We start from the raw sequence: 25,604 nt of genomic DNA on the forward strand, positions 1-25,604 counted from the left end.
TCAGTCCATCTGCCCAACTTTTCCAGATCCTGTTGCAGAAGCATACTGTTATTAACAACTATGCAAACTTTGACGTTAAATTTGATATACCTTATCAATAACTGTTGATCAATTCGGCCCTGGAGAGATAGAATTTTTCTCAGCCTGGTCTGTGCTTGTTAACAGGAGAGACTGGTTCTACAGGGATGGAATACACTTAAATAGAAAGGGTGTGAGAATATTTACTGATGCTATTGAGGCAGTGTTAGGTGGGTCAGAAAACTGCTAGCTTGGGGGGATACACGGACTAATAGATTAACAGTAGCCACTGGCAGAGGTGAAAGTGATATCTTGCACTGCTTCTATTGGAATGAGTAGCAGCCTGGTAAACGAGATGCAGGGGATTTCAGAAACTGCTGAGAGTCATTGCGGTACAAGGAAGCAACACATGGGTTGTGTTAGGGTAGCTAAGAATAGGAAACAGGTGTATGTATACTTGCATGTACACTAGTGCTAGGAGTTTAGTAAATAAATTTGATGAATTTGAAGTGTTGGTCAAAACATCAAAGGCAGATATTGTTGGGATATCAGAGACGTGGTTTCATACAGATATAAGGCATGCAGAACTGGAATTTGAGGAGTACATAAGGTATAAGGTATGTTCGTGTCAGACGCCACCTGGGATTTCTCCTATCTTCGCGTGTTTTCGCTGTATCAAGGACAGTACACTGTCAAGCCAGAGACTTGAAAGTGTGTGGGCCATGTCTGTGCAGTGTGATGTGTTGTGCCCATTGTTTGGCCGGCTTATTGGCTGTCAGGCCCCTAGTGGGGCCCGACGTTACCCATACCTTACCACAAGGAGGCTAGCCAGGTGTGTTCAATATCACAACAAGTTGCTCTGGCAGGTCCTGCCACCTAGTTTCCTGGGATTTCAGTGACTAGGACCTACAAAAAAAAAAGAAATTACGTGTTTGACATTAATGCTTTATGGGATTGCTGTTAGGAAATCGCTGGTTGGCATTGAACACTAGAGAGATGTGTTAAAAGGCCTAATAAGTAGGGCAAAATTTTGATGTTATTAAATTTAGACATGTGAGGCTTTATGCTAGATACTGTTAGTGGTCTTAGAGATTTATAGAATTTAGACGTTGATTAGAATTTGGCAGCATTGTTAAGGGGTGTACTTGGTTGGTTTAGTGAGAGAGGAGGAGACTGAAGACTGGGGGGAAAACAGATAGAAGAATAGGGACGATAGAGTAGGCATCCCCAAAGAGGTCAGTGGAGATGAGCTCCACCAGGCGAAGTATGGGGGCAGGGAGGGGAGGAGACAGAGACTTGTCTCCACCCTCCCCTGCCTTAGGATGGGGTTTTAAAGGGAACCAGGTTAGAGTACCCAGTTCAGATCGGCAATGGCGTGTCGGCAGCAAAGCCGCAGTATGTCATGTCCATGCTGTTTTGAATCCGGTAAGAAGGTCAAGCTGCCCGTCCCACGATTGGGGGTGGGATACATCAGCTAGCAGCTGGAACCCACTAGGCGAAGGGGTGGGAGAGACACACATTTACTTCATTCATAATCTGCATTCTCACTCTACTTGCATTCTTTTTTTTTTTTTTTTCCCCAAGTTTTATATATATATATATATATATATATATAATTTTTTTTTTTTTTTTTTTTCACTCACACTCATTCATCTTTTTCTCACACACCACGGGGGGGATGCAGTGATGTGTAATACAAATTTAAATACTAATTAAAACTAGGGTTAGTGTGTATTTAACTGTAGCATTTATCGTTTGTGTTCTTTTTCTCACACACTTACACTTTCATTCATTCTTCTAGCTCTCATTTCATTTATTCGACTCTTCCTTTCTGCACTGCTCTCTCTGGGCCCCTCAACTTACTGTTATTCTTCAGTTGTGCAGGCCTAGCATTAGCATTAGTAGAGGCATTTGATGCAAGAAAGCAAGCTTATGCAGCATCAGCCAAAAAAAAATAAAGTAAAATAAATAAATAAAAAATAACCACTTCCACTTCACTCCTCTGTTCTTTCGAAATACCTGTTCAGCTGAGCCTTAAACTTATTTAGGCTATCAACTAACACGACAAGGGATGGAAGTCTGTTCCACCTACCTACCATCCGCTGGCTAAAGGCAAATTTCCGCACATCTATCCTACATCTTTAGTCAATTTGAATTTATGCCCTCTCAGGTGATTATTCTGAGCAAGAGGAAAAATCCCATCAGCATAGAGCATGCTCAAACCATTCAAGGCTTTATACACCTCTATCAGATCACCTGGCTGGTGCCTAGTCTCCAGACGCTGTAATTCGCAAAACTTAAGCCTTTCTTCGTAAGAGCACCCCTTTGCTCCATTCACTAATCTTGTTGCCCTTCTCTGTACTCATTCCAGCAGCTCTACATCCTTCTTGAAATGAGGCCTCCAGGCCTGTATACAGTACTCTAGATGTGGTCTGACCATTGCCTTATACAAGGGAATAATCACCTCCTTATCCCTGCTAGAAAAATTCCTATATATCATTGACAATACACCATGAGCTGCTCTTGCAGCCCGTCTGCACTGCTCAGAGAACTTCATATCTGCCTGCACAACCACCCCCAGATCCCTTTCATTCTCTACCACTGTCACCACAGTGGTAGAGAATGTACCAGAGTTGATACGTTGCTCTGGGGTTGCTGTTTCCCATATGTAGTACTTTACATTTGTCAATGTTAAACTTCATTTGCCACCTTTCAGCCCATCTCCTCAACCTTTCCAGATCCTGTTGCAGCAGCATAGTGTCAGTAGTGTCCTTGACAACCCTGCCAACCTTCGTATCGTCTACAAACTTGGACATTAAGCTTGATATACCATCATCAGTATCATTTATAAATACAGAAAACAATAAAGGACCCAATACTGAACCCTGAGGGACTCCACTAATAACATTAGTCCACAATGTGCAGTGTCCATTGATTACCACTCTGTCTTCTCCCCCTCAACCACCCCTTTATCCATAGCAGCAATTTGCCTCCAATGCCACACTGTTCCAATTTGTGCAGCAGTCTTCCATGTGCAACAGTATCAAAAGCCTTTCTAAGATCCAAGTATATAATATCAAAGTTATTCCCTGCATCCAGTTCTTTTGTGACTGCATCATAGTATCCAATCAAATTGGTCAGGCAAGGCTTCCCCTTAACAAAACCATGCTGTGTCCGAGCTATAACTGAAGTCTTGTCTAGATGATCCTGCAGTGCTTCTTTAACCAGTACCTCCATTAATTTTCCTGGAACAGAAGTTAAACTCACAGGTCTATAATTACTTGTGTCAGCCTTTGATCCTCCTTTGTGAATTGGGGTCACATTTGCACATCTCCAGTCCATGGGTACCTCCCCTGAGTCCAAGGAAGCTCTCATAATTATGGCTAAGGGTTTGCTTACTTCCTTTGCTGCCTCCTTTAATATAACTGGATAGATCCCATCCACCCCAGGTGCCTTTCTTGTGTTTATCTTCAACAATTTCTCCTCCACTTTACTCTCAGTTATTACAAGATTCTCTAGTTTACTGCCAGAGTTGAATACACCTCTGGCATTCCCCTCGCTGAATAACTCCTCATATGTGAATGTCGATGCAAAAGCAAAATATTAATTAAGTTTGTTAGCTACCTGAGCAGGATCATCAACAGTTGACCCATCGATATCAAGTGGACCAATCTGATTCATCCCCTTCCTTCTAGAGTTTACATAAGTAAAGAACTCTTTGCTGTTTTTCTTCGCATCCCTTGCCAAGGATTTCTTGTAATCTGCCTTCGCCTGACTAACCTCCTTTGTAACTTGGTTACAGATCAACTTGTATCTATCATAGGCTTCTGCGTCACGTGTTAATTTGTATGTATCCCATGCATTTTTCTTCTCTGCCATATGCCTCATTAGTTCATCTGACATCCATTTAGGCCTAAACCTTGAACAATATTTCTTGGTATGTAAAGCCTAGTAGCTTCCAAGGTAAGTTCTTTGAATGCTTCCCATTTTGAATTTGCTGTTGGTAACATCATCAGTTGATCCCACTGTATGGAATTTAAATACTGTCTCAGTCCATTGTAGTCGCCTTTACGAAAGCAATACCCCTTCCCTTTACCCCTAATGGTAGTTACCTCATTGAGTAAATCCCACTTCAGAACACTGTGATCACTGCCACCTAGTGGTTCATTTATCTGTACATTCTTAATGCATGAAGAATCACTGCTGATAATCAAATCAAGAGTATTACTCCCTCTAGTTGCCTCCTGAACATGCTGATGTAGAAAACAATCAATCCAATAAATCCACAAAAGCCTTGCTAGTGTGTGAGTGACCAGCCCCCAAATTCCAGTCAATATCTGGGAAATTAAAATTCCCCATTATAAGACTCTCTGATTTACTGGCCCTCTCTATTTCTCTGTACAGTTTCTTATTATACTCATCAGAGTCATTAGGCCTATAGCACACTCCTACTCTCAATTTTGATCTCCCAATGCTTATGTCACACCAAACTGACTCGACACTGCACTGTCCGGCAATGTCGACTGGCTTCACTTCCTTGGATTTTTTGTGTTTCTTAACTAATAGCATAACCCCTCCTCCCTTCCTATCCTGTCTATCCTTTCTGTAGACATTGTACTCCCCAAATTCCAGTTCTGCATTCCTTATATCTGTGTGACACCACGTCTCTGAAATTCCAACAATATCTGCCTTTGATGTTTTGAGCAATACCTCAAATTCATCAAATTTATTTACTAAACTCCTAGCATTGGTGTACACGTAAGTATACATGCACCCTGCTCTTCCTCTTAGCCACCCTAACACAACCCATGTGTTTACTTGTTGCCCAGTGATTCCCAGCAGTGTCTGAAATATCCTGCATCTTATTTTCCAGGCTGCTGCTCATTCCAATAGAAGCAGTACAAGAATCACTTTCTCCTCTGCTAGTGGCTACTGTTAATCTATTAGTCCTTGTATCCCCCCAATCTAGCAGTTTTCCGACCCACCTAACACTGCCTCGATAGCATCAGCAAACATTCTTGCATCCTTTCTATTTAAGTGTATCCCATCCCTGTAGAAACAGTCTCTCCTGTTAACAAGTACAGACCAGGCTGAAAAACATTTTACCCCTTGAGCCCTGCACAATCTTTCCAGGGCCGAATTGATCGACAGGGCTCTCATCATATACTCCCTCCTATCATGTCCGGGCGGAATTGCAGACACTTTCAAATTCAACCCACTATTCACCTAGGCTACTAGAGACGGTCATGTTCAAAGCCGCTAAGTGGATTTTTCTTATTTATTGATTTGAAATTATTGTTTTTCTAAAACTTTTGATTTAAATTTAGTAGTATAACATTATTTTGTGATTTTCTGATTAATTTGGTGTATTTATTCCTTACTCGGCCTTGTAATTGCATAAAAGTATCGGTAAGGGTTTCCACGTGTTTCAACTCCGCTACCGTTCGTAAATTTCCCGCCTTTGTGATACTATAGTTATATACCGTACTAGATAGCGTTAGTTGAACTTCGTTAGCAGTTAAATTGTACGTTTAAATAAATACATATAACGACTTAGATTACAAACGTAATATAATTAATTATATTTAACATAGTTAATAACATAACATAATTAATTATAATTAATTAATAAATTAATAGAATCATGACTCAGACCAGCGCAGCAAAGCAAAAGGCTCAAGCTAATGGAAGTGCTGTGGCTCAGAGCAGAACTGAGGGGGGCAGTTGTCCTCTGACTCACAGCCTTATAAAATGCACTGTTTGCTTGATGTTTGCAGAGCAATCGGGTACGGGACATGATACTGCCATGGGGATGTCTTTGTGTGTGCGCGATGCAAGGAGTGTATCGATATCAGCCAACAACTCGGCGTTCTTGTGGGCCTATATGAGAGCTTGAAGGACAGGGTGGATGCCCTCGAAGAAACTAAATTGAGGAGCCCATCAAGCTCTCAGCTGCCCACATCAGCGCCAGAGCTTGCACTTGGGCATCGCGTGACACAGAGGCAACCCCCAAGGCAGAATGCGCTGGTCCCGAAGGAACTAGTAGTTGTTGGTGACTCTATTGTCAGGGAAACGGGGAACATGCTTTGTAAAACAGATAGGTGGAACAGGACCAGGGTATGTCTGCCAGGGACAAAGGTTGATGACGTTGTAGAGCGATTATCATCCTTTAAGGGCACAAAAGGTGATATAGTTGTACACGTTGGCACTAATAATATTAAGAGTAGGAGACCGGCAGAATTACTTAACAAGTACAGGTCACTGTTGAACAAAAGCCGAGAATTAGGGTTGAATTTGAAAGTGTCTGCAATTCTGCCCAGACACGATAGGAGGGAGTATATGATGAGAGCCTTGTCGATCAATTCGGCCCTGGAAAGATTGTGTAAGGCTCAAGGGGTATAATTTTTTTCAGCCTGCACTGTACTTGTTAACAGGAGAGATTGCTTCTGCAGGGATGGGATACACTTAAATAGAAAGGGTGCAAGAATATTTGCTGATGCTATCGAGGCAGTGTTAGGTGGGTCGGAAAACTGCTAGCTTGGGGGGAGACAAAGACCAATAGATTGACAGTAGCCACTGGCAGAGGTGAAAGAGATTCTTGCACTGCTTCTATTAGAATGAGCAGAAGCCTGAAAAACAAGATGCATGGTATTTCAGAGACTGCTGGGAGCCATTGTGGTACAAGTAAACACATGGGTTGTGTTAGGCTAGCTAAGAATAGAAACAGGTGCAGGTATACTTGCGTGTACACCAATGCTAGGAGTTTAGTAAATAAATTTGATGAATTTGAGGTATTGCTCAAAACATCAAAGGCAGATATTGTTGGGATATCAGAGACGTGGTGTCACACAGATATAAGGGATGCAGAACTGCAATTTGGGGAGTACAACGTCTACAGAAAGGATAGACAGGATAGGAAGGGGGGGAGGGGTTATGCTATTAGTTAAGAAACACATAAAAACCAAGGAAGTGAAGCCAGTCGACATCGCTGGACAGTGCAGTGTTGAGTCAGTTTGGTGTGACATAAGCATTGGGAGATCAAAATTGAGAGTAGGAGTGTTCTATAGGCCTAATGACTCTGATGAGTATAATAAGGAACTGTACAGGGAAATAGAGTGGGCCAGTAAATCAGAGAGTCTTATAATGGGAGATTTTAATTTCCCAGATATTGACTAGAATTTGGGGGCTGGTTACTCACGCACTAGTAGGGCTTTTGTGGATTTAGTAGTATAACATTTATTGGATGATTGTTTTCTACATCAGCATGTTCGGGAGGCAACTAGAGGGAGTAATACTCTTGATTTGATTATCAGCAGTGATTCTTCATGCATTAAGAATCTGCAGATAAATGAACCAATAGGTGGCAGTGATCACAGTGTGCTGAAGTGGGATTTACTCAAAGAGGTAACTACCATTAGGGGTAAAGGGAAGGGTTATTGCTTCCGTAAAGGCGACTACGATGGACTGAGACAGTATTTAAATTCTATACAGTGGGACCAACTGATGATGTTACCAACAGCAAATTCAAAATGGGAAGCATTCAAAGAACTTATCTTGGAAGCTACTAGGCTTTACATACCAACTAAGAAATATTGTTCAAGGTTTAGGCCAAAATGGATGTCAGATGAACTAATGAGGCATATGGCAGAGAAGAAAAATGCATGGGATACTTACAAATTAACACATGACACAGAAGCCTATGATAGATACAAGTTGATATGCAACCAAGTTACAAAGGAAGGAGGTTAGACAGGCGAAGGCAGATTACGAGAAATCCTTGGCAAGGGATGCAAAGAAAAACAGCAAAGAGTTCTTTACTTATGTAAACTCTAGAAGGAAGGGGATGAATCAGATTGGTCCACTTGATATTGATGGGTCAACTGTTGATGATCCTGCTCAGGTAGCTAACAAACTAAATGAATATTTTGCATCGACATTCACACATGAGGAGTTATTCAGCAAGGGGAATGCCAGAGGTGTATTCAACTCTAGCAGTAAGCTACAGAATCTTGAAATAACTGGGAGTAAAGTGGAGGAGAAACTGTTGAAGATAAACACAAAACACAAAAAGCACCCGGGGTGGATGGGATCTATCCAGTTATATTAAAGGAGGCAGCAAAGGAAGTAAGCAAACCCTTAGCCATAATTATGAAAGCTTTCTTGGAGGGGAGGTACCCATAGACTGGAAATGTGCAAATGTGACCCCAATTCACAAAGGAGGATTAAAGGCTGACACAAGTAATTATAGACCTGTGAGCTTAACTTCTGTTCCAGGAAAATTAATGGAGGCACTGGTTAAAGAAGCACTGCAGGATCATTTAGACAAGACTTCAGTTATAGCTCAGACACAGCATGGTTTTGTTAAGGGGAAGTCTTGCCTGACCAATTTGATTGGATACTATGATGCAGTCACAAAAGAACTGGATGCAGGGAATAACTTTGATATTATATACTTGGATCTTAGAAAGGCTTTTGATACTGTCGCACATGGAAGACTGCTACACAAATTGGAGCAGTGTGACATTGGAGGCAAATTGCTGCTATGGATAAAGGGGTGGTTGAGGGGGAGAAGACAGAGAGTGGTAATCAATGGACACTGCTCATCGTGGACTAATGTTATTAGTGGAGTCTCTCAGGGTTCAGTGTTGGGTCCTTTATTGTTTTCTGTATTTATAAATGATATTGATGATGGTATATCAAGCTTAATGTCCAAGTTTGCAGATGATACAAAGGTTGGCAGGGTTGTCAAGGACACTACTGACACTATGCTGCTGCAACAGGATCTGGAAAGGTTGAGCAGATGGGCTAAGAGGTGGCAAATGAAGTTTAACATTGACAAATGTAAAGTACTACACATGGGAAACAGCAACCCCAGAGCAACGTATCAACTCTGTGGTACTACACTGACAGTGGTAGAGAATGAAAGGGACTTGGGGGTGGTTGTGCAGGCAGATATGAAGTTCTCTGATCAGTGCAGACGGGCTGCAAGAGTAGCTCATGGAGTATTGTCAATGATATACAGGAATTTTTCCAGCAGGGATAATTAGGTGATTATTCCTTTGTATAAGGCAATGGTCAGGCTACACCTAGAGTACTGTATACAGGTCTGGAGGCCTCATTTCAAGAAGGATGTAGAGCTGCTGAAACGAGTACAGAGAAGGGCAACAAGATTAGTGAATGGAACAAAGGGGTGCTCTTACGAAGAAAGGCTTAAGTTTTGCAAATTACAGTGTCTGGAGACTAGGCACCAGCGAGGTGATCTGATAGAGGTGTATAAAGCCTTGAATGGTTTGAGCATGCTCAATGCTGATGGGATTCTTCCTCTAGCTCAGAATAATCACCTGAGAGGGCATAAATTCAAATTGAGACAAGACAGATGTAGGATAGACGTGCGGAAATTTGCCTTTAGCCAGCGGGTGGTTGGTTGGTGGAACAGACTTCCATCCCTTGTGGTGGAGGTTAATAGCCTAAATAAGTTTAAGGCTCAGCTGGACAGGTATTTTGAACGAACAGAGGGGTGAAGTGGAAGTGGGTTTTTTTTTGGCTGATGCTGCATAAGCTTGCTTTCTTGCATCAAATGCCTCTACTAATGCTAATGCTAATGCTAACCCTAATTCACGCCTTTTTTTCATCAGTGACCTGTACTTGTTAAGCAATTCCACCGGTCTCCTACTCTTAATATCATTAGTAGCTGCAAGTTTTTTTTTTTTTTTTTTTTTTTTCAGGCCAGGGGAGAATACAGTGATAGTGTTTATGTGGTTAGTAAATGTTTGTTAGTATATATAAAGTAGTGTAAGTATTTTTAACTTTGTATTCTTTCGACCAGTTACATTTACTCTTCCACTTATTTCCATTCACTCTCTTCTTCTCTCATGCTAGGACACTCTTACTTTCGCCAAAACTGCCATTTATTCCCTTTTACCATAAGTCGTAGTTCACTCAGTGCCCAACCAATTCATTCTGTCTTTCATTCTCATTCATTCATTCTTCTTTCATTCTACATTGCCTCCCCTTGCTACCAGCTTACTGATATTTTTCAGCTAATCTGCTTCCCTGGCTGCCTGTACATATCCCTCCCCTACATGGTTACTTATTTGGTGTGGGCCCCAGGTTCCTACACATGGCAGGGTAGTCCTGGGGAGTTTTCTCATGTCAGGTTTCTGTCAGGTTATGTTATTTATGTTATGTTATTTGGTTTTTAGGAGCATTAGCAACTAAGGCCACATTGCTCCGCGGACGCGCAGTGGCCATTCCCTGATCCCTCCGCATCCTCTGTATTTGGTGGTGACGGGCTCGAACCCCGGTCTCATCAAGAAGCGCGTGCTACACACTGGTGCTCCTTCCCACCTGGCTACGGAGGCGCCAGGTTTCTGTCAGGGCACAGAATACTGCTATCCTGACAGTATTTAAGTCATTGCCTGGGTGTGGTGGGAAACTTGGGCAATTTTAACTATTGATTATTGTTTAATTGCTGGGTGGTCTGAATTGCCATTCTTTGGGTTGTTCTGCGCATTTCGAATACTTTCTGTCTCAAAAATGTAAAGGCTTTATAATTTTCCTCTTCTATGATGAACAGGTGTTCTTCTCCCCTGGGAAGGGGACAATCTGTGCTATTAGCTCTGTTCTTGGGATGTCATATATTATACATTCATATAGAATGTGTTCCCAGTCTTCACTCTTGCCACAGGTGCAGTTTGGGTCATCAGTCAGCCTTAAGAAGGTTAGAAAAAGTCCAGGGGTATACCACCTAGGTGGCTTTGGGCTAATCATTGACACCTGTGGCAGAAACCATTTGGTAACCAGACCTCTGGTTGCCTGCTCCCACTTTGTTTGCCCTAGCTCATGGAGCTTTGTGGCTATTCTTTTTTTTTTTTTTTTTCATCATTGAAGGTGTTGGTTGCATCAAGGGCTATCCCCAGAAATTCTGTGGGTATGCCCTTTTTAAATCTATAATAAAAGCCTCTTTTGGCTACTTCCATGTAAAGTTGCTCCTGCCAGCAACTGTAGCACAGGTGTGCTTACTGTCCGACATATTCTGGTAAAAGTAAGTAGTATTGTCCTTTGTATTGATTCTAATTTATTCCTATTTCTTACTATGGATGAGTGGGCGATCCACGCACCAGCTCCATGGGTGATAACAGGTAGGAACATTGCATGGTATATGATTGCCAGGGTCTTTCTTTTGAGTCCCCAGTCTGCTCGACTGATCCTGACAATCATACCTGCATAATTTCTCACTCTTTTTGCCAAGTAGATCAAATGGCTGTAAAACGTTAATTTTGAATCAAAGACCACTCCAAGATATTTTAGTTCTGTTACCATTTTTATAGTGGTTGTGTTAATTTTGATTTGTGGACATCTTCTTATGTTCAAATTGACTTTTAGAAGTATTTGTTTCGTTTTTTCAGGTGATATTTTGAGCATGTGCATTTGTGCCCACTCCTGCAGCTGCAAGATTGCAGTATTTGATTTTTGCTCTACAACCACTCGAGTGTTACCTTTCACAAGGAAAATCATGTCATCTGCAAAGGCCAGGCTTTCCACGGGGCTCAGATCCAAGGCCAAAAATTCGTCAAGAACAGTGTTCCAGAAGAAAGGGCCAAGGATTGAACCCTGCGGGCAGCCTTTATTCACAGGTCTTGTCAATTCCTGGAACCTTGTGCGTACTGAGACACTTCTGTCTGTAAGGTAGCTGTTTATTACCTTATAGATGTTTTGTGGGGCATTTTTCTGGCTGAGTCTCCTAAGGACACTAGGCCACCAGAGTGAGTCATTTGCCCCAGTAAAGTCAATAGAGATTGCCAGCATGTATTTCTTCTCTGTGTTTTTAACTATTGTCAGCAGGTGGTGCATGGCATCCTCTGTAGAGTTGCCATTCTTAAATCCATACTGATTGTTGGAATGTAAACCTGCTTCTCTGTAATATTGGGCTAATCGGCTATATATTAGTCTTTCATATATTTTCCCTAATACAGGGAGTAGGGCTATTGGTCTATATGATTTGGGATCAGCAGGAAGTTTTTCAGGGTTTTTGAGAATTAATCTTAACACTGCTTTTTTCCATATTTTTGGGAATATACCTTCTGTCATACAGTTATTATATAGTGCTATTAATTTTGGTGCTATTTCTGCTAATTTTTTAATGATCTCAACCTCTAAAAGATCAACATTGTGTACAGGAAGGATAGACAGAATAGGAAGGGAGAAGGGGTTATGCTATTAATTAAGAAACACATAAAATCCAAGGAAGTGCAACCAGTTGAAATCACTGAACAGTGCAATGGCGAGTCTGTTTGGTGTGACATAAGCATTGGGAGATCAAAATTGAGAGGAGTGTGTTATAGGCCTAATAACTCTGATGAGTATAATAAGAAACTGTACAGGGAATTAGAGTGGACCAGTAAATCAGAGAATCTTCTAATGGGGGATTTTAATTTTATGGATATTGACTGGAATTTGTGGATTGGTCACACACACTAGCAAGGCTTTTGAGGATTTATTGGATGATTTTCTACATCAACATGTTCAGAAGGCAACTAGAAGGAGTAATACTCTTGATCTGATTATTAGTAGTGATTCTTCATGCATTGAGAATCTGCAGATAAAGGAACCACTAGGTGGCAGTGATCACATTGTGCTGAAGTGGGATTTACTCAAAGAGGTAACTACCATCAGGGGGTAAAGGGAAGGGTTTTTGCTTTCGTAAAGGTCAACTACGGAGGTCTGAAACAGTATTTAAATTCTATACGGTGGGACCAACTGCAAATTCAAAATGGGAAGCATTCAAAGAACTTATCTGGGAAGCTACTAGGCTTTACATACCAACTAGGAAATATTGTTCAAGGTTTAGGCTCAAATTGATGTCAGATGAACTAATGAGACATTTGGCAGAGAAGAAAAATGCATGGGATACATATAAATTAATGGTTAAAATTGAAGCCTACGATAGATATAAGCTGGTCTGTAACCAATTCACAAAGTAAGTTAGGCAGGCAAATGTAAATTATGAGAAATCTTTGGCAAAGGATGCAAAGAAAAACAGCAAAGACTTCTTTACGTATATAAACTCTAGAAGGAAGCGGATGAATCAGATTGGTCCACTTGATATTGATGGTTCAACTGTTGATCATCCTGCTCAGGTTGCTAACAAACTAAATGAGTATTTTGCATCTACATTCTCACATGAAGAGTTATTCAGGGAAGGGAATGCCAGAGGTGAACTAAACTGTGGCAGTGCGCTAGATGATTTTGTAATAACTGAGAGGAAAGTGGAGGAGAAATTTTTGAAGCTAAACATAAGAAAGGCACCTGGGGTGGATGGGATCTTTCCAGTTATATTAAAGAAGGCAGCAAAGGAAGTAAGCAAACCCTTAGCCATAATCATGAGAGCTTTCTTTGAGTCGGGGGAGGTACCCATGGACTAGAGATGTGCAAATGTGACCCCAATTCACAAAGGAGTATCAAAGGGTGACACAAGTAATTATAGTCCTGTTAGTTTAACTTCTCTTCCTGGGAAATTAATGGAGGCACTGGTTAAAGAAGGACTGCAAGATCATCTTGACAAGACTTCAGTTATAGCTCGGACACAGCATGGGTTTGTTAATGGGAAGTCTTGTCTGACCAATTTAATTGGATACTATGATGTGGTCCCAAAGCAACTGGATACAGGGAATAACTCTGTCATATATTTGATCTTAGAAAGGATGCTGTTGCACATGGAAGACTTCTGCACAAATTAGAGCAGTGTGGCATTAGATGCAAATTGCTGCTAGGGATAAAGGGATGGTTAAGTGGAAGAAGACCTAGAGAGTGGTAATCAATGGACACTTCTCTTCGTGGACTAATGTTATTAGTGGAGTCCCTCAGGGTTCAGTGTTGGGTCCATTGTTCTTTTCTGTATTTATAAATGATATTGATGATGGTATATCAAGCTTAATGTCCAAGTTTGCAGACGATACGAAGACTGGCAGGGTTGTTAAGCTAATGACAGTATGCTGCTGCAACAAGATCTAGAAAAGTTGAGCAGATGGGCTGAGAGGTTGCAAATGAAGTTTACCATTGACAAATGTAAAGTACTACATGTGGGAAGTAATAACTCCCGAGTAACGTATCAACTCTGTCGTACTACACTGACAGTGGTAGAGAATTAAAAGGACTTGGGATGATATCCAGCTCAGGACCCTGGCAAACCCAGGGTCCTGAGCTGGATATCATCATTCTTCTCTTTCTTGGTGATTCCTTTATACTCTACCTCTCTCTCTCTCTCTCTCTCTCTCTCTCTCTCTCTCTCTCTCTCTCTCTCTCTCTCTCTCTCTCTCTCAGGGGGTAACTCGGCGAATTTTTTTTTTTTTTTTGGCTGGTGCAGCATAAGCCTCAGGCTTCCTTGTACCATATGGCTAATAATAATAATAATAAAAAATAATAATAATAATTGTGCAGGCAGATATGAAGTTTTCTGAGCAGTACAGACAGTCTGCAAGAGTAGCTCATGGTGTCTTGTCAATGATATACAGGAATTTTTCTAGCAGGGATAAGGAGATGATTATCCCTTTGTATGAGACAATGGTCATGCAACACCTTGAATACCGTATAAAGGTCTGGAGGCCTCATTTTAAGAAGTATGTAGAGCTGTTGGAACGAGTGCAGAGAATGGCAACAAGATTAGTGAATGGAACAAAGGGTTGCTCTTATGAAGAAAGGCTTAAGTTTTGCAGATTACAGTGTTTGGAGACTTAGGCACCTTCGAGATGATTGAGGTCTATACACCTTGAATGGTTTGAGCATGCTCTATGCTGAGCAGTGTGGCATTGGAGGCAAATTGCTGCTATGGATAAAGGGATGGTTGAGGGGGAGAAGACAGAGAGTGGTAGTCAATGGACACTGCTCATCGTCGACTAATGTTATTAGTGGAGTCCCTCAAGGTTCAGTATTGGGTCCATTATTGTTTTTTGTATTTATAAATGATATTGATGATGGTATATCAAGCTTAATGTCCAAATTTGCAGACGATACGAAGGTTGGCAGGGTTGTCAAGGACACTACTGACATTATGCTGCTGCAACAGGATCTGGAAAGGTTGAGCAGATGAGCTGAGAGATGGTAAATGAAGTTTAACATTAACAAATGTAAAGTACTACATATGGGAAACACCAACCCCAGAGCAACGTATCAACTCTGTGATACTACACTGACAGGGGTAGAGAATGAAAGGGACTTTAGGTGGGTGTACAGGCAGATATGAAGTTCTCTCAGCAGTGCAGACGGGCTGCAAGAATAGCTCATGGTGTATTGCCGATGATATATAGGAATTTTTCTAGCAGGGATAAGGAGGTGATTATTCCCTTGTATAAGGCAATGGTCAGGCCACACGTAGAGTACTGTATACAGGTCTGGAGGCCTCATTTCAAGAAGGATGTAGAGCTGCTGGAACGAGTACAGAGAAGGGCAACAAGATTAGTGAATGGAACAAAGGGGTGCTCTTACGAAGAAAGGCTAAAGTTTTGCAAATTACAGTGTCTGGAGACTAGTCACCAGCAAGGTGAACTGATAGAGGTGTATAAAGCCTTGAATGGTTTGAGCATGCTCTATGCTGATGGGATTCTTCCTCTTGCTCAGAATAATCATCTGAGAGGGCATAAATTCAAATTGAGGAAAGACAGATGTAGGATAGACGTGCGGAAATTTGCCTTTGGCCAGTGGGTAGTTGATTGGTGGAACGGACTTCCGTCTTTTGTTGTGGAAGTTGATAGCCTAAATAAATTTAAGACAGAGCTGGACAGGTATTTGGAATGAACGGAGGGGTGAAATCGGAGCAGTTTTTTTTTTGGATGATACAGGTTGCCCATCACTAATCCGGTTACACCACTAATTCGGACAAAATATCCGCGAACATAATTTCAAATTTCTCGGGTCGGTGCACCGACCTGCCGCTACTGTTTTGGTGGCATTGATTTCAGCATCAACTGTTGGCACGAACTCGTAAACACTGGCAAGCCATTCCCACTTCTTTTTCTGCATTTATTATTATAACCTGCTCACATTTAGCCCCAGCCATGGTCCCAATGCATAAAGGAAGTGGGTCTCGTGGTGTAAAGTGTGAACACTGTATATTGTCCATAACGGATAAAGTTGAGCTTCTAAAAAACACACGACAGCAGTGTGAGAAGTTTAACTCTGCTTAATTGTAAATTCCAGCAATTTCTCTCGGTTCCTCTTATTTTAATAATTTTCTCTTAGCCATTCCTTTTTAATTATTTATTTATTTTTTTTTTTTTTACAACACACTTATACAAACTTGCGGAAAAACACAACACAGTATGATGAATACAAAGCGCTAATGAACTTGTTTTCACAAAATCTCTAACAATAGTGACAAACTTATTGCAATGTTTCAGAGTTTATTTTATCGTAATTAGTTTTATTGCATTGCTTGCCGCGAGTGCAATAAACTAATCACAGACAACCTTCATATGTATGCCGTAATAGCGTCACACGTTTATGGCTGACATGGCTTCTCAAGAAATAAAGTAACCAACATATGTGGCCATGTTGGCCACATATATGCAACATAAAAAAAGACTTTTTTTATATATATTTTAAGTGACAACAACACTGACATTACAATATTTATTTTAGAATTACTAATCAAGTTATTTCCTAAATATTTTTTGGCCCCTTGGGAATTTTTTTCTTAAACTAGCTTGGCAGTCAACATGTTAAAGGTAGAAAGAGGTGGTTAGCTGTTGGGTAAAATGTATGTGCTAAAATAAACCACTGATGATCCGGGAATCTCACTAATCCGGCACCCCACAGGTCTCAATGCTGCTGGATTAATAATGGGCATCCAATACTGCATAAGCTTGCTTTCTTGCATCGTATGCCTCTACTAATACTAATGTTAATGCTAATATCATTGATAAATGTACAACACAACAATGGGCCCAACACCAAATAACATTAGTCCACGAAGAACAGTAGCCATTAATTACCACTCTGTCTTCTTCACTTTTATCCTTTGTAGCAACTTGTCCTTAGTGCCATACTGCTCCTGTACAGTAGTCTTCCATGTGCAACAGTATCCAAAGCTTTCCTGAAATCCAAGTATACGATATCAAAATTATTTTTTGCATCCAGTTCTCTTGTGTCCATGTCATAGTATCCAATCAAATTTGTCAGACAAGTGATCCACTTAATAAGCCCATGCTGTGCCTGAATTATTACTGCCGTCTTGTCTAGGTGATCCTGCAATGCTTCTTTAACTAGTGACTTCATTATTTGTTCCCTATAACAGAAGTCAAACTAACAGGTCTGTAATTACTTATGTCACCCTTTGATTGCCCCCACCCTTTGTAAATTGCAGTTACATTTGCACATCTCCAGTCCGTGGGCACTTCTCCTGAATCCAAGGATGCTCTCATAATTATGGCTAAGTATTTCCTTATATCTTTTGCCACCTCCCTTAATATAACTGGATAGATCCCATCCACCTAAGGCACATTTCTTATGTTTAACTTCTACAATTTCTTCTCCAATTTGCTCTCAGTTATTTAAAAATCATTTAATTTCCTAACATCTGGCCCTCTCCTTGAATAACTCCTCATGTTTGAATGTAGATGCAAAATACTCATTTAGTTTGGTAACTATCTGAGAATGATCATCTACAGTCAAACCATTGATATCAAGTGGACCAATCTGAATGCTTCCCACTTAGAATTTGCTGTTGGCAACATCATCAGTTGAGACCACTGTAGTCACCTTTATGGAAGCAAAAACCCTTTCCTTTACCCCTGATGGTAATTATATCTTTAAATAAATCCCACATCAGTGCACTGTGATCACTGCCACCTAGTGGTTCCTTTATCTGCAAATTCTTAATACACGAATGATCACTGCTGATGACCAGATCAAGAGTATTACCCTCTCTGGTTGTCTCTTGAACATGCTGGTGCAGAAAACAGTCATCAATAAATCCACAAAAGTCTTACTATTGTGCAAGTGACCAAGCCACAAGTTCGAGTCAATATCTGGGAAGTTAAAATCCCCCATTATAAGACATTGTGATTTGCTAGCCCACTCTATTTCTCTGTACAATTGTTCATTGTACTCATTCGAGTCATTAGGCCTATAACACACTCCTACTCTTATTTTTGCTTTCACAGTGCTTATGTCACACCAAACTGACTCAACAATGCACTGTTCATCTATGTCAACTGGTTGTGAACACTTAAGTCTGAATTTTTTAATCACATTGTTATCAAAGTAAAATACTACAATTTCAGTAGAAAAGATAGTTTGATTTCTAGTAGTAAATGACATTTAGTAACTTGGCATATGTATTAAAACTCCAATGAGAAAGTCAGCTCAATTTCTTCCAAGAAAGATAGGTCAACCTCTGCAGAAACTGCATTCAGTAATTTGGTAAAATATTAGAACTCTGTTGGAAACAAAACCAAAAATATCAAAAATAAAAGATGCATTAACTGATAGAGAAAGAAGGAAGGGAAAGCATACTCCACAAGAAATTTGTATGGCTAGCACTTAGTATACACATGAATGGAAGCTTAATGTTGACATCAGGCATTGAAGAAAGGGGAATGGGCATCATGCAGAAAGATAACTACAACACATACCAAGATATCTTTATGTGGAAAGATGTGAATGACAGGTGAGATTGATAGATAAATTTGCATGATTCATACCATTCCTCTCCTCTGATTCTCTTCATGCCTTATTTGTTTTCTCAACATTTACACTATGCTACGAATGTTGCTTTTTGTAATTAAATAATTCTCTGCATTTGGATTGTTAGTATGTTTGTATAAATGTTACCCTACCAAAAGTTTGCGATGTTCGTCTATCACGATGTGGTTAATGTTGCAAACAAAATTTATGCAAGAACAGGGTTAAAAGTGTGTAAGCAATAGCAGAGATATCACCACAGTCAGAATTCTGTGTGACTTGTCATAGCTCATTCTGCTTGTTTGTGATGTTTCTGCTATTTAAGAAGCTTAATTGTTGGATGCCATTAATGCAATTTATTATTGCTTGCTATAACCACACATTTAAATCTAGAAAAGTGAACCATGCCCAATAGTGAAAATATGGGAAACCTTATTTTCACTATTGTGGAAATGATTAGGTAGGCCAAAAAAGCTGACAGAGAGGAAGTATCAATCCTGACAAAAGTAATGAAAACAGTTACACTCCAGATGTAAATAGAAATTCTGTAAGGGACTTACCAAGTAGTTTCTTTTGTTTGTTTCTGATATCACTGCTGTTACCTACACACCTGTTCATAAATTGTTATGTGAACATAAAGCTTCCATTCATGCCCATATTAAATGCTAGGCATGCAAAAGTATTTAACACAGTTTGCTTTCCCTATCACCTATTAGTCATGCATACTTTACTTTACATAGTCCATAGAGAGCTAAATAGCATGGATTTTCATGGCTGGGCTGCTATTGACAAACCCTGCATCACACCAATAAATGCCAGGCAACGTATGCATGTTGTCTAATTCTTCTTCTTCTTCGCCTTGAAATATGGAAATAGATCCTGTTGACGAGTGATTAGCCTTATGCAGTTTCCATATTAGATGTCCATAGACTTAGCCTGTTTTCCCAGCAGGCTAAGTCTATGGACATCTACTTGTTAAAACCAGTGTTGCAATATAAAAATTTCCCATCCTATACAGCAAGCAATATAGAAACCTGGTTTTGGGAAACAGAAATCCTACAACTTGCCTGGCTAACCCAGTGATTAGACCTGAATCTGATCAAAATTACTTTTGGGTAAACTTTTGTAACAGGAAAACACTCTTTAGATCAGGGAATGGCCAGTATGCTCCTTTTCTACAGCTGAATTGGTGAATACACTAAAGGAGAAATTTACACAAATTTCTGCTACCCATTACACGAAATTGGTCAAAAGTGTTTCAGAATAATGCTCTCATTGGGATAAAAAGAGGACTTGCACCTTATTAATTTTTGTTCATCCAAACTCATTTTTCTAAACACAGTGGCATCTGTATACTTCTGGTAGGGTAATGCATGATTATTGTGAACTTCTAAGCTTTATATCTTGATTCAAATTATGAATATATTTTAAGGCTGTTTATATACACTTCTATATATTTTTTTATCTTATGTGTGAAGTTATCGGCAGTCATATCCTGAATATTCTCAGAACCATTCTTCTGGGCCTCCTCCATTGTTAAGTTATGACACACCTATCCAGCAGCAGGTTGGGCATGGACTTGTACAGAGATTTTCTGCGCAACCTCCTCAACACAGAATCGGAGTTACATCAGGATATCCTGGACAAGGACCAGCTAGACCTCCTGGACCACCCCATTCTCTTCCTCCAAATTTTCCTCCACAACCACCTCCACCTGGTAAGTATACTAATGTTAGCAAAATTAAATCCTTTATAATCAGTAATTTGAACTGCTATTAGCTTGCTCTGCGTTTATTTTTTTATTATTATTATTTTTTCCCCCCTTACTAATCATTCTAATGGTCACAATTCATTGTCTTGTTTGTGCCTAATATCAGGCACAAACAAGATATTGTGCCTGATATCGGGCTCCGTAGCCGAGTGGTCAGGAGAGGGAGTGCAGTAGCATACGCTCTTTGAGTAGACCGGGGTTCAAGCCCCTGACTGCTGAATACGGTCAATCTGCCAACTTGCACTGGACCAGCGTGGCAGATTATGGTCCATTTCCCTCAGCTTGAATTGTTGAGGAGGCTTCCATCCTGCAGTGGGTTGATTATGGCTGCACTTTACTTTTTTTTTTTTTTTTTCTTTTTTTTATTAGGCACAAACAAGACTTTGTTAGGAGCATACAATCTAAAGCTCAAATTTTATGCATTACTAGATGAAATTGAATCACTGTAAGCGGAAGTCCTAGAGGTAAATAAAACTGGGAACTCTTCAAGGATTCAAGGATCTAGTGACCTGCCAGGTGATGATGCACTCCCAATTCAGACCTCGGATGGAGAACAGTCCAGTTCAGTGAACTGGACTGTTCCGAAACACTGCTCTGGTTCAAAAGGACACAGTTCTGTAGAGCTAATTGATTGTCAGGGAAATGGGTAATTTTTTGTAATAAGGATAGGTGGAACCTGAGTATATATCTACCAGGAACTGAAATTTTACCCAGGTATGATAGAAGAGACTTTATGCTGAAAGTCCCTTGAGAGTCTGAAAAATGCTTAAGAGACATTTTTGACAGAATGGTATGCACTTCTAGGCAGAAGGAGCTTGTTTCATAGAGACAGAATATATTTGAACAAAGATGATTCTAAGTTCTTTGCCAGTGTCATTGAGAAAGGCTCCAGGGAAACTGCTATATGAGGGGGATTATACATATGCATGTTTATCTGATGATAAGAATCAAAGTAATGCTAGTACATATGATATATAATACAGCTATACATAACTAACATGGATGTGTTAGTGTCACAATGAACATAAAAAAAGCAGGCCCTCACATTTGCATACTAATTCCAAGAGTATAGTTGATAAATTTGATGAATTTTCAGGTAATGGTTATATGCATCATATGAATATCAGAGACATGTATCATTCTAATATACTGGATACATGATTGGATTATAGTATTGTGTACAGTAGGGATAGATTTGACAGAAGTAGAGGATGGGTAATGCTTTTAATTGTCAAGCATATAGATTCAAAACAAGTTTATCCACTAGATAACTGCATTGAATCATATAAGTATGTGATATAAACATTTGGAAAACAAATATGAGAGTATGCACACGTTATAGACCAAATGAGTGTTATCAACATCTTTATGGATAAGCAGAATGTGTAGGAAAATCAAAATGTCCTGTAGATTTTAATTTTCCAGAGATTGAAACTTGTGTATTGGTCCCTTAGTATTCAGGCATTTCTAGATCACTTAGTATTCAGGAATTTCTAGATCACTTAGTATTCAGGAATTTCTAGATCACTTAGTATTCAGGCATTTCTAGATCACTTAGTAGTTAGGAATTGCTGATGACTGCTTCTTGTATCAACATGTTACATTATTCTTGAGCTGTTATCAGTTATGATCGATCAGATATTAAGAATCTTCAAATAAGGTACTACTGGCAAACAGTGATCACAATGTTATTAATTTTGTATTTGTTTTAATTTCTGGAGAGTGTTATACAGAAGGTTCTACATATCATATTGAGGTAAATTTCTCTTATTCTTCTACTAATATTGAAATGCAACATAGAATGATGTATTGAGTAGCTCTGTTTTGTACTAATCATATTCATGTTTTAAACTCTTGTTGACTATTTCATTCACTTCTCTTCCTCTTCTAGCATAACCTATCAATACACAATTATGGAGATTTTTTTTGAAAAATCATGGTCTTTTACTCACATGGGCAAAGACAAATAATCTCTCTATTTAAGATTCCGGCTCACACTCCACGTTATTCCTATTCGGCAAAAAGCCCCATCAGGTTCAGGAAGGAAAATCGTTTTTAAAAATTTATATGAAAAAAATTTTTAATTTCTTTTTAATTGATTTTATTACTGTAATCATTTTGCATTAATATTATATTCATTTCAATTTTTGGAGAGTGTCATACAGAAGGTTCTCCATATCATATTGAGGTAAATTTCTCTTATTCTTCTACAAATATTAAAATACAACATAGAACATATTGAGCATCGTAATTCTGTTTTAAACTAATCATATCACCATTAATATAAGATATACCCAGAATTATTAATTATAACAATCAGAATTAGACTAATTATAAAACCATTAAGGTCAATTATGAGGTCATCTTTGGACTCCAGAAAGATTCCTTTGGATAGGAAGTGCCAATGTACCATCAATACATAAAAGCAATTCTAGGAGTGAAGTTAGTTACTACAGACAGTAGTCTAACTTCGGTGGTTGGAAAAATCTTAGAGGCAGTGGTTAAGAGTGCAATCCAGGGACATTTAGATAGATATGGCATTCTGAAGGACACACAAACATGGCTTTGTTAAGGATAAATTATGCTAACTTAGTAGGCTATTTTGACATACATAGTTACTCATGAGCTGAATTTGGGGAACAATTTCAACGTATTTTATTAGAATTTTAACAAAACATTTGACTTTATTCCTCATGAGAGGTTGCTTTATAAGCTGGAACAGGTTAGGATTACTGGTAAGATTCTAAGATGGATTTCCAAATGGCTGCAGGGCAGAAGGCAGAGTTTTGTGATTAATGGATATTCTTCAGATTGGTGTAACATCAGGAGTGGGGTCCCTTGATCTGTGTTCTTGGACCACTGTTGTTTCTCATTTTCATAAATGACATCAATATAGGGATAGACAGCGTGATGTCAAAATTTGCAGATGATGTAAAGATTGGCAGAGTCTTTAATGATCTGTGCCAACCTGTGTTCTAATGCTGCTAAATGCAAGGTCTTACACTTGGAGAATAGCACTCACAAATTAATTATACACTTGGTGAGGCTGAAAACAGTGGAGGAGAGGGATCTGGAAGTTACAATACTGGTGGATATGAAGTTTTCTGAACAGTTTAAACAGGCAGCCAGGAAAGCTCATGGTGTCCTTTGATGATTTATTGAACATTATCCTGTAGAGGTGGGAGGTCATAACCCCACTTGTATAAGTCAATTGAAGACCACATTTGGAATACTGTGTTCATATATGGAGCCTGCATCTGAAAAAAGACTGAGATCAGCAGAAGGGCGGCCATACAAAGAAAGATTCCGATTATGCGGACTACAGAGCCTGGCAACCAGGCACCTCAGAGTTGACCTGCTTGAGGTTACAAGACTGAGTGGGATTAGTAAAATGAATGGTGGAATTCTTACTGTTATAAAGAATTCCAGAACTAGGGTCCATGAATTCAAAGGTCTTCTGGATACTTGTGTGAGGAGGAGGACAGCATATAATTTGTGTTTTATCATGAAAGGGCATGGTGTACTGGGGTTCATGGTTAAGAAAAATACAGTACAATCCACTGAATGTATTTAATAACACAATAAATACAAGTATCTTATTATATTGTATTTATTGTGTGTGTTATTAAATGCATTCACTGGATTATACTCTATTTTTCTTAATTTGTGTTTTGTTATCTACTTGGTTGTGTTTTTTTTTTTTTTTTTTGTTTTTTTTTGCCAGTGCAGCATACACTATATGGTGAATACTACCTCTCTTATGAACATTTATTTTACATTTCCTTTGTTTGGAAGAAATTAAAATAAACAAATATTCAGTCCAGAAAATGGTTAGGCAAATAATAAGAAATACTACTAGAATAAGTTCACCAGGGCCATCTATGTCAATATTATCAAGTGGTGTTAAGTAAAAAAAAAAAAGGGGGGGGGGGGGAAGTCATACCGAAGAAAATAAATAACATGGAAAAACTTGAAGATATATTCCTCATTATTTAAAATATGGATTTATTGTCCTCCTCTTTTTAATAATCAGAAAAGACCTACCGTATTTCCCCATGTATAAGATGCACCTTTTTTCGAAAAATTTGGGGTCTAAAAACTGGGTGCGTCTTATACAGTGGTTGTAGATTTTTTTTACTTGCATTTCCCGTTCTGCCCAGAAATGGCTCAAAAAAGATTTTCCTGAGCATTTCTGGAGTGGAATGAGATTTTCGTACAGTGCTGAATCCAAGTTAAAAGTGATTCAGTTTGCAAAAGTCATTGGAAATCGTGCTGCTGAACGTAAGTTTGGTCCTCCTCCAACTGAGAAAACAATCTGAGACTGGCTACGGGAAGAAGAAACCCTACTGAAAATGCCATGGCAGAAGAAGGCCATGAGAGGCAAGTCAGCAAAATGGCCTGATTTAGAGAGAGAATTGAAGATGTGGATTGAGGAGCAAAGGGCAATTGGAATTCCTCTGTCCACGAAGATGGTTCGGCATGAGGCAAGAAGAATTGCTGATGAAAAAGAAGTTACTGATTTCAAAGGAGGACACAATTGGTGCTTCAGGTTCATGAAACGGAATGGACTAATCATGCGTACACGCACCAGACTTGCCCAAAAGATGCCTGAAAGCTATGAGCAGAAGGTCCTTGAATTTCATCGTTTTTTCATTCAATGTCGGAAGACACATCAGTTTGAGTTGGGACAAATTGCAAATATAGACGAAGACTCCCTTCAATTTGATATCCCAAGTAACAGAACTGTTGATAAGAAGGGGGGTGAAAACTGTAACTGTGAAGACAAGTGGACATGAGAAGAGCCATTATACAGTTGTTCTAACTTGTTGTGCCGACGGAACCAAGCTGCCTCCTATGCTGATTTTCAAATACAAAACAATGCCAAAGACATTCCTCTAGGAATGTCTTTGGCATTGTTTGGAATGTCTTAGAGCTGACTCATATATCATAATCATCTTTGCGTCAACATATCTTTTCAGAATTGAATTTTCATCATTTGTGGTAATCAAAAACAAGCACTGGGCATGCCTTGCAATGCAAGCTTTAGAAGGAAATCTAAGAATTATCATTTCAAATATTACTTGTGATTAAATATATATATATACACATACAATCTGATCTCTATATAACGAAATCA

The 25,604-nt window shown here is 39.4% G+C and overlaps 1 protein-coding gene across 4 annotated transcripts in view; it reads left to right on the forward strand.

The window, feature by feature from the left end:
• The window catches only part of snama (something that sticks like glue), a 489,984-nt gene that overhangs the window by 401,882 nt on the left and 62,498 nt on the right, over positions 1-25,604 (forward strand). For all 4 annotated transcript variants that reach the window (XM_090377736.1, XM_090377737.1, XM_090377734.1 and 1 more), the window contains one exon: positions 20,175-20,413. In XM_090377736.1, the coding sequence (XP_090233862.1) occupies positions 20,175-20,413 (239 nt within the window). The remainder of the gene's footprint in view (positions 1-20,174; positions 20,414-25,604) is intronic.

This window comes from Mastigoproctus giganteus, chromosome 7 (genome assembly GCF_048544385.1).
Source record: "Mastigoproctus giganteus isolate SK-2022 chromosome 7, ASM4854438v1, whole genome shotgun sequence".
Classification (NCBI taxonomy): Eukaryota; Metazoa; Arthropoda; class Arachnida; order Uropygi; family Thelyphonidae; genus Mastigoproctus; species Mastigoproctus giganteus.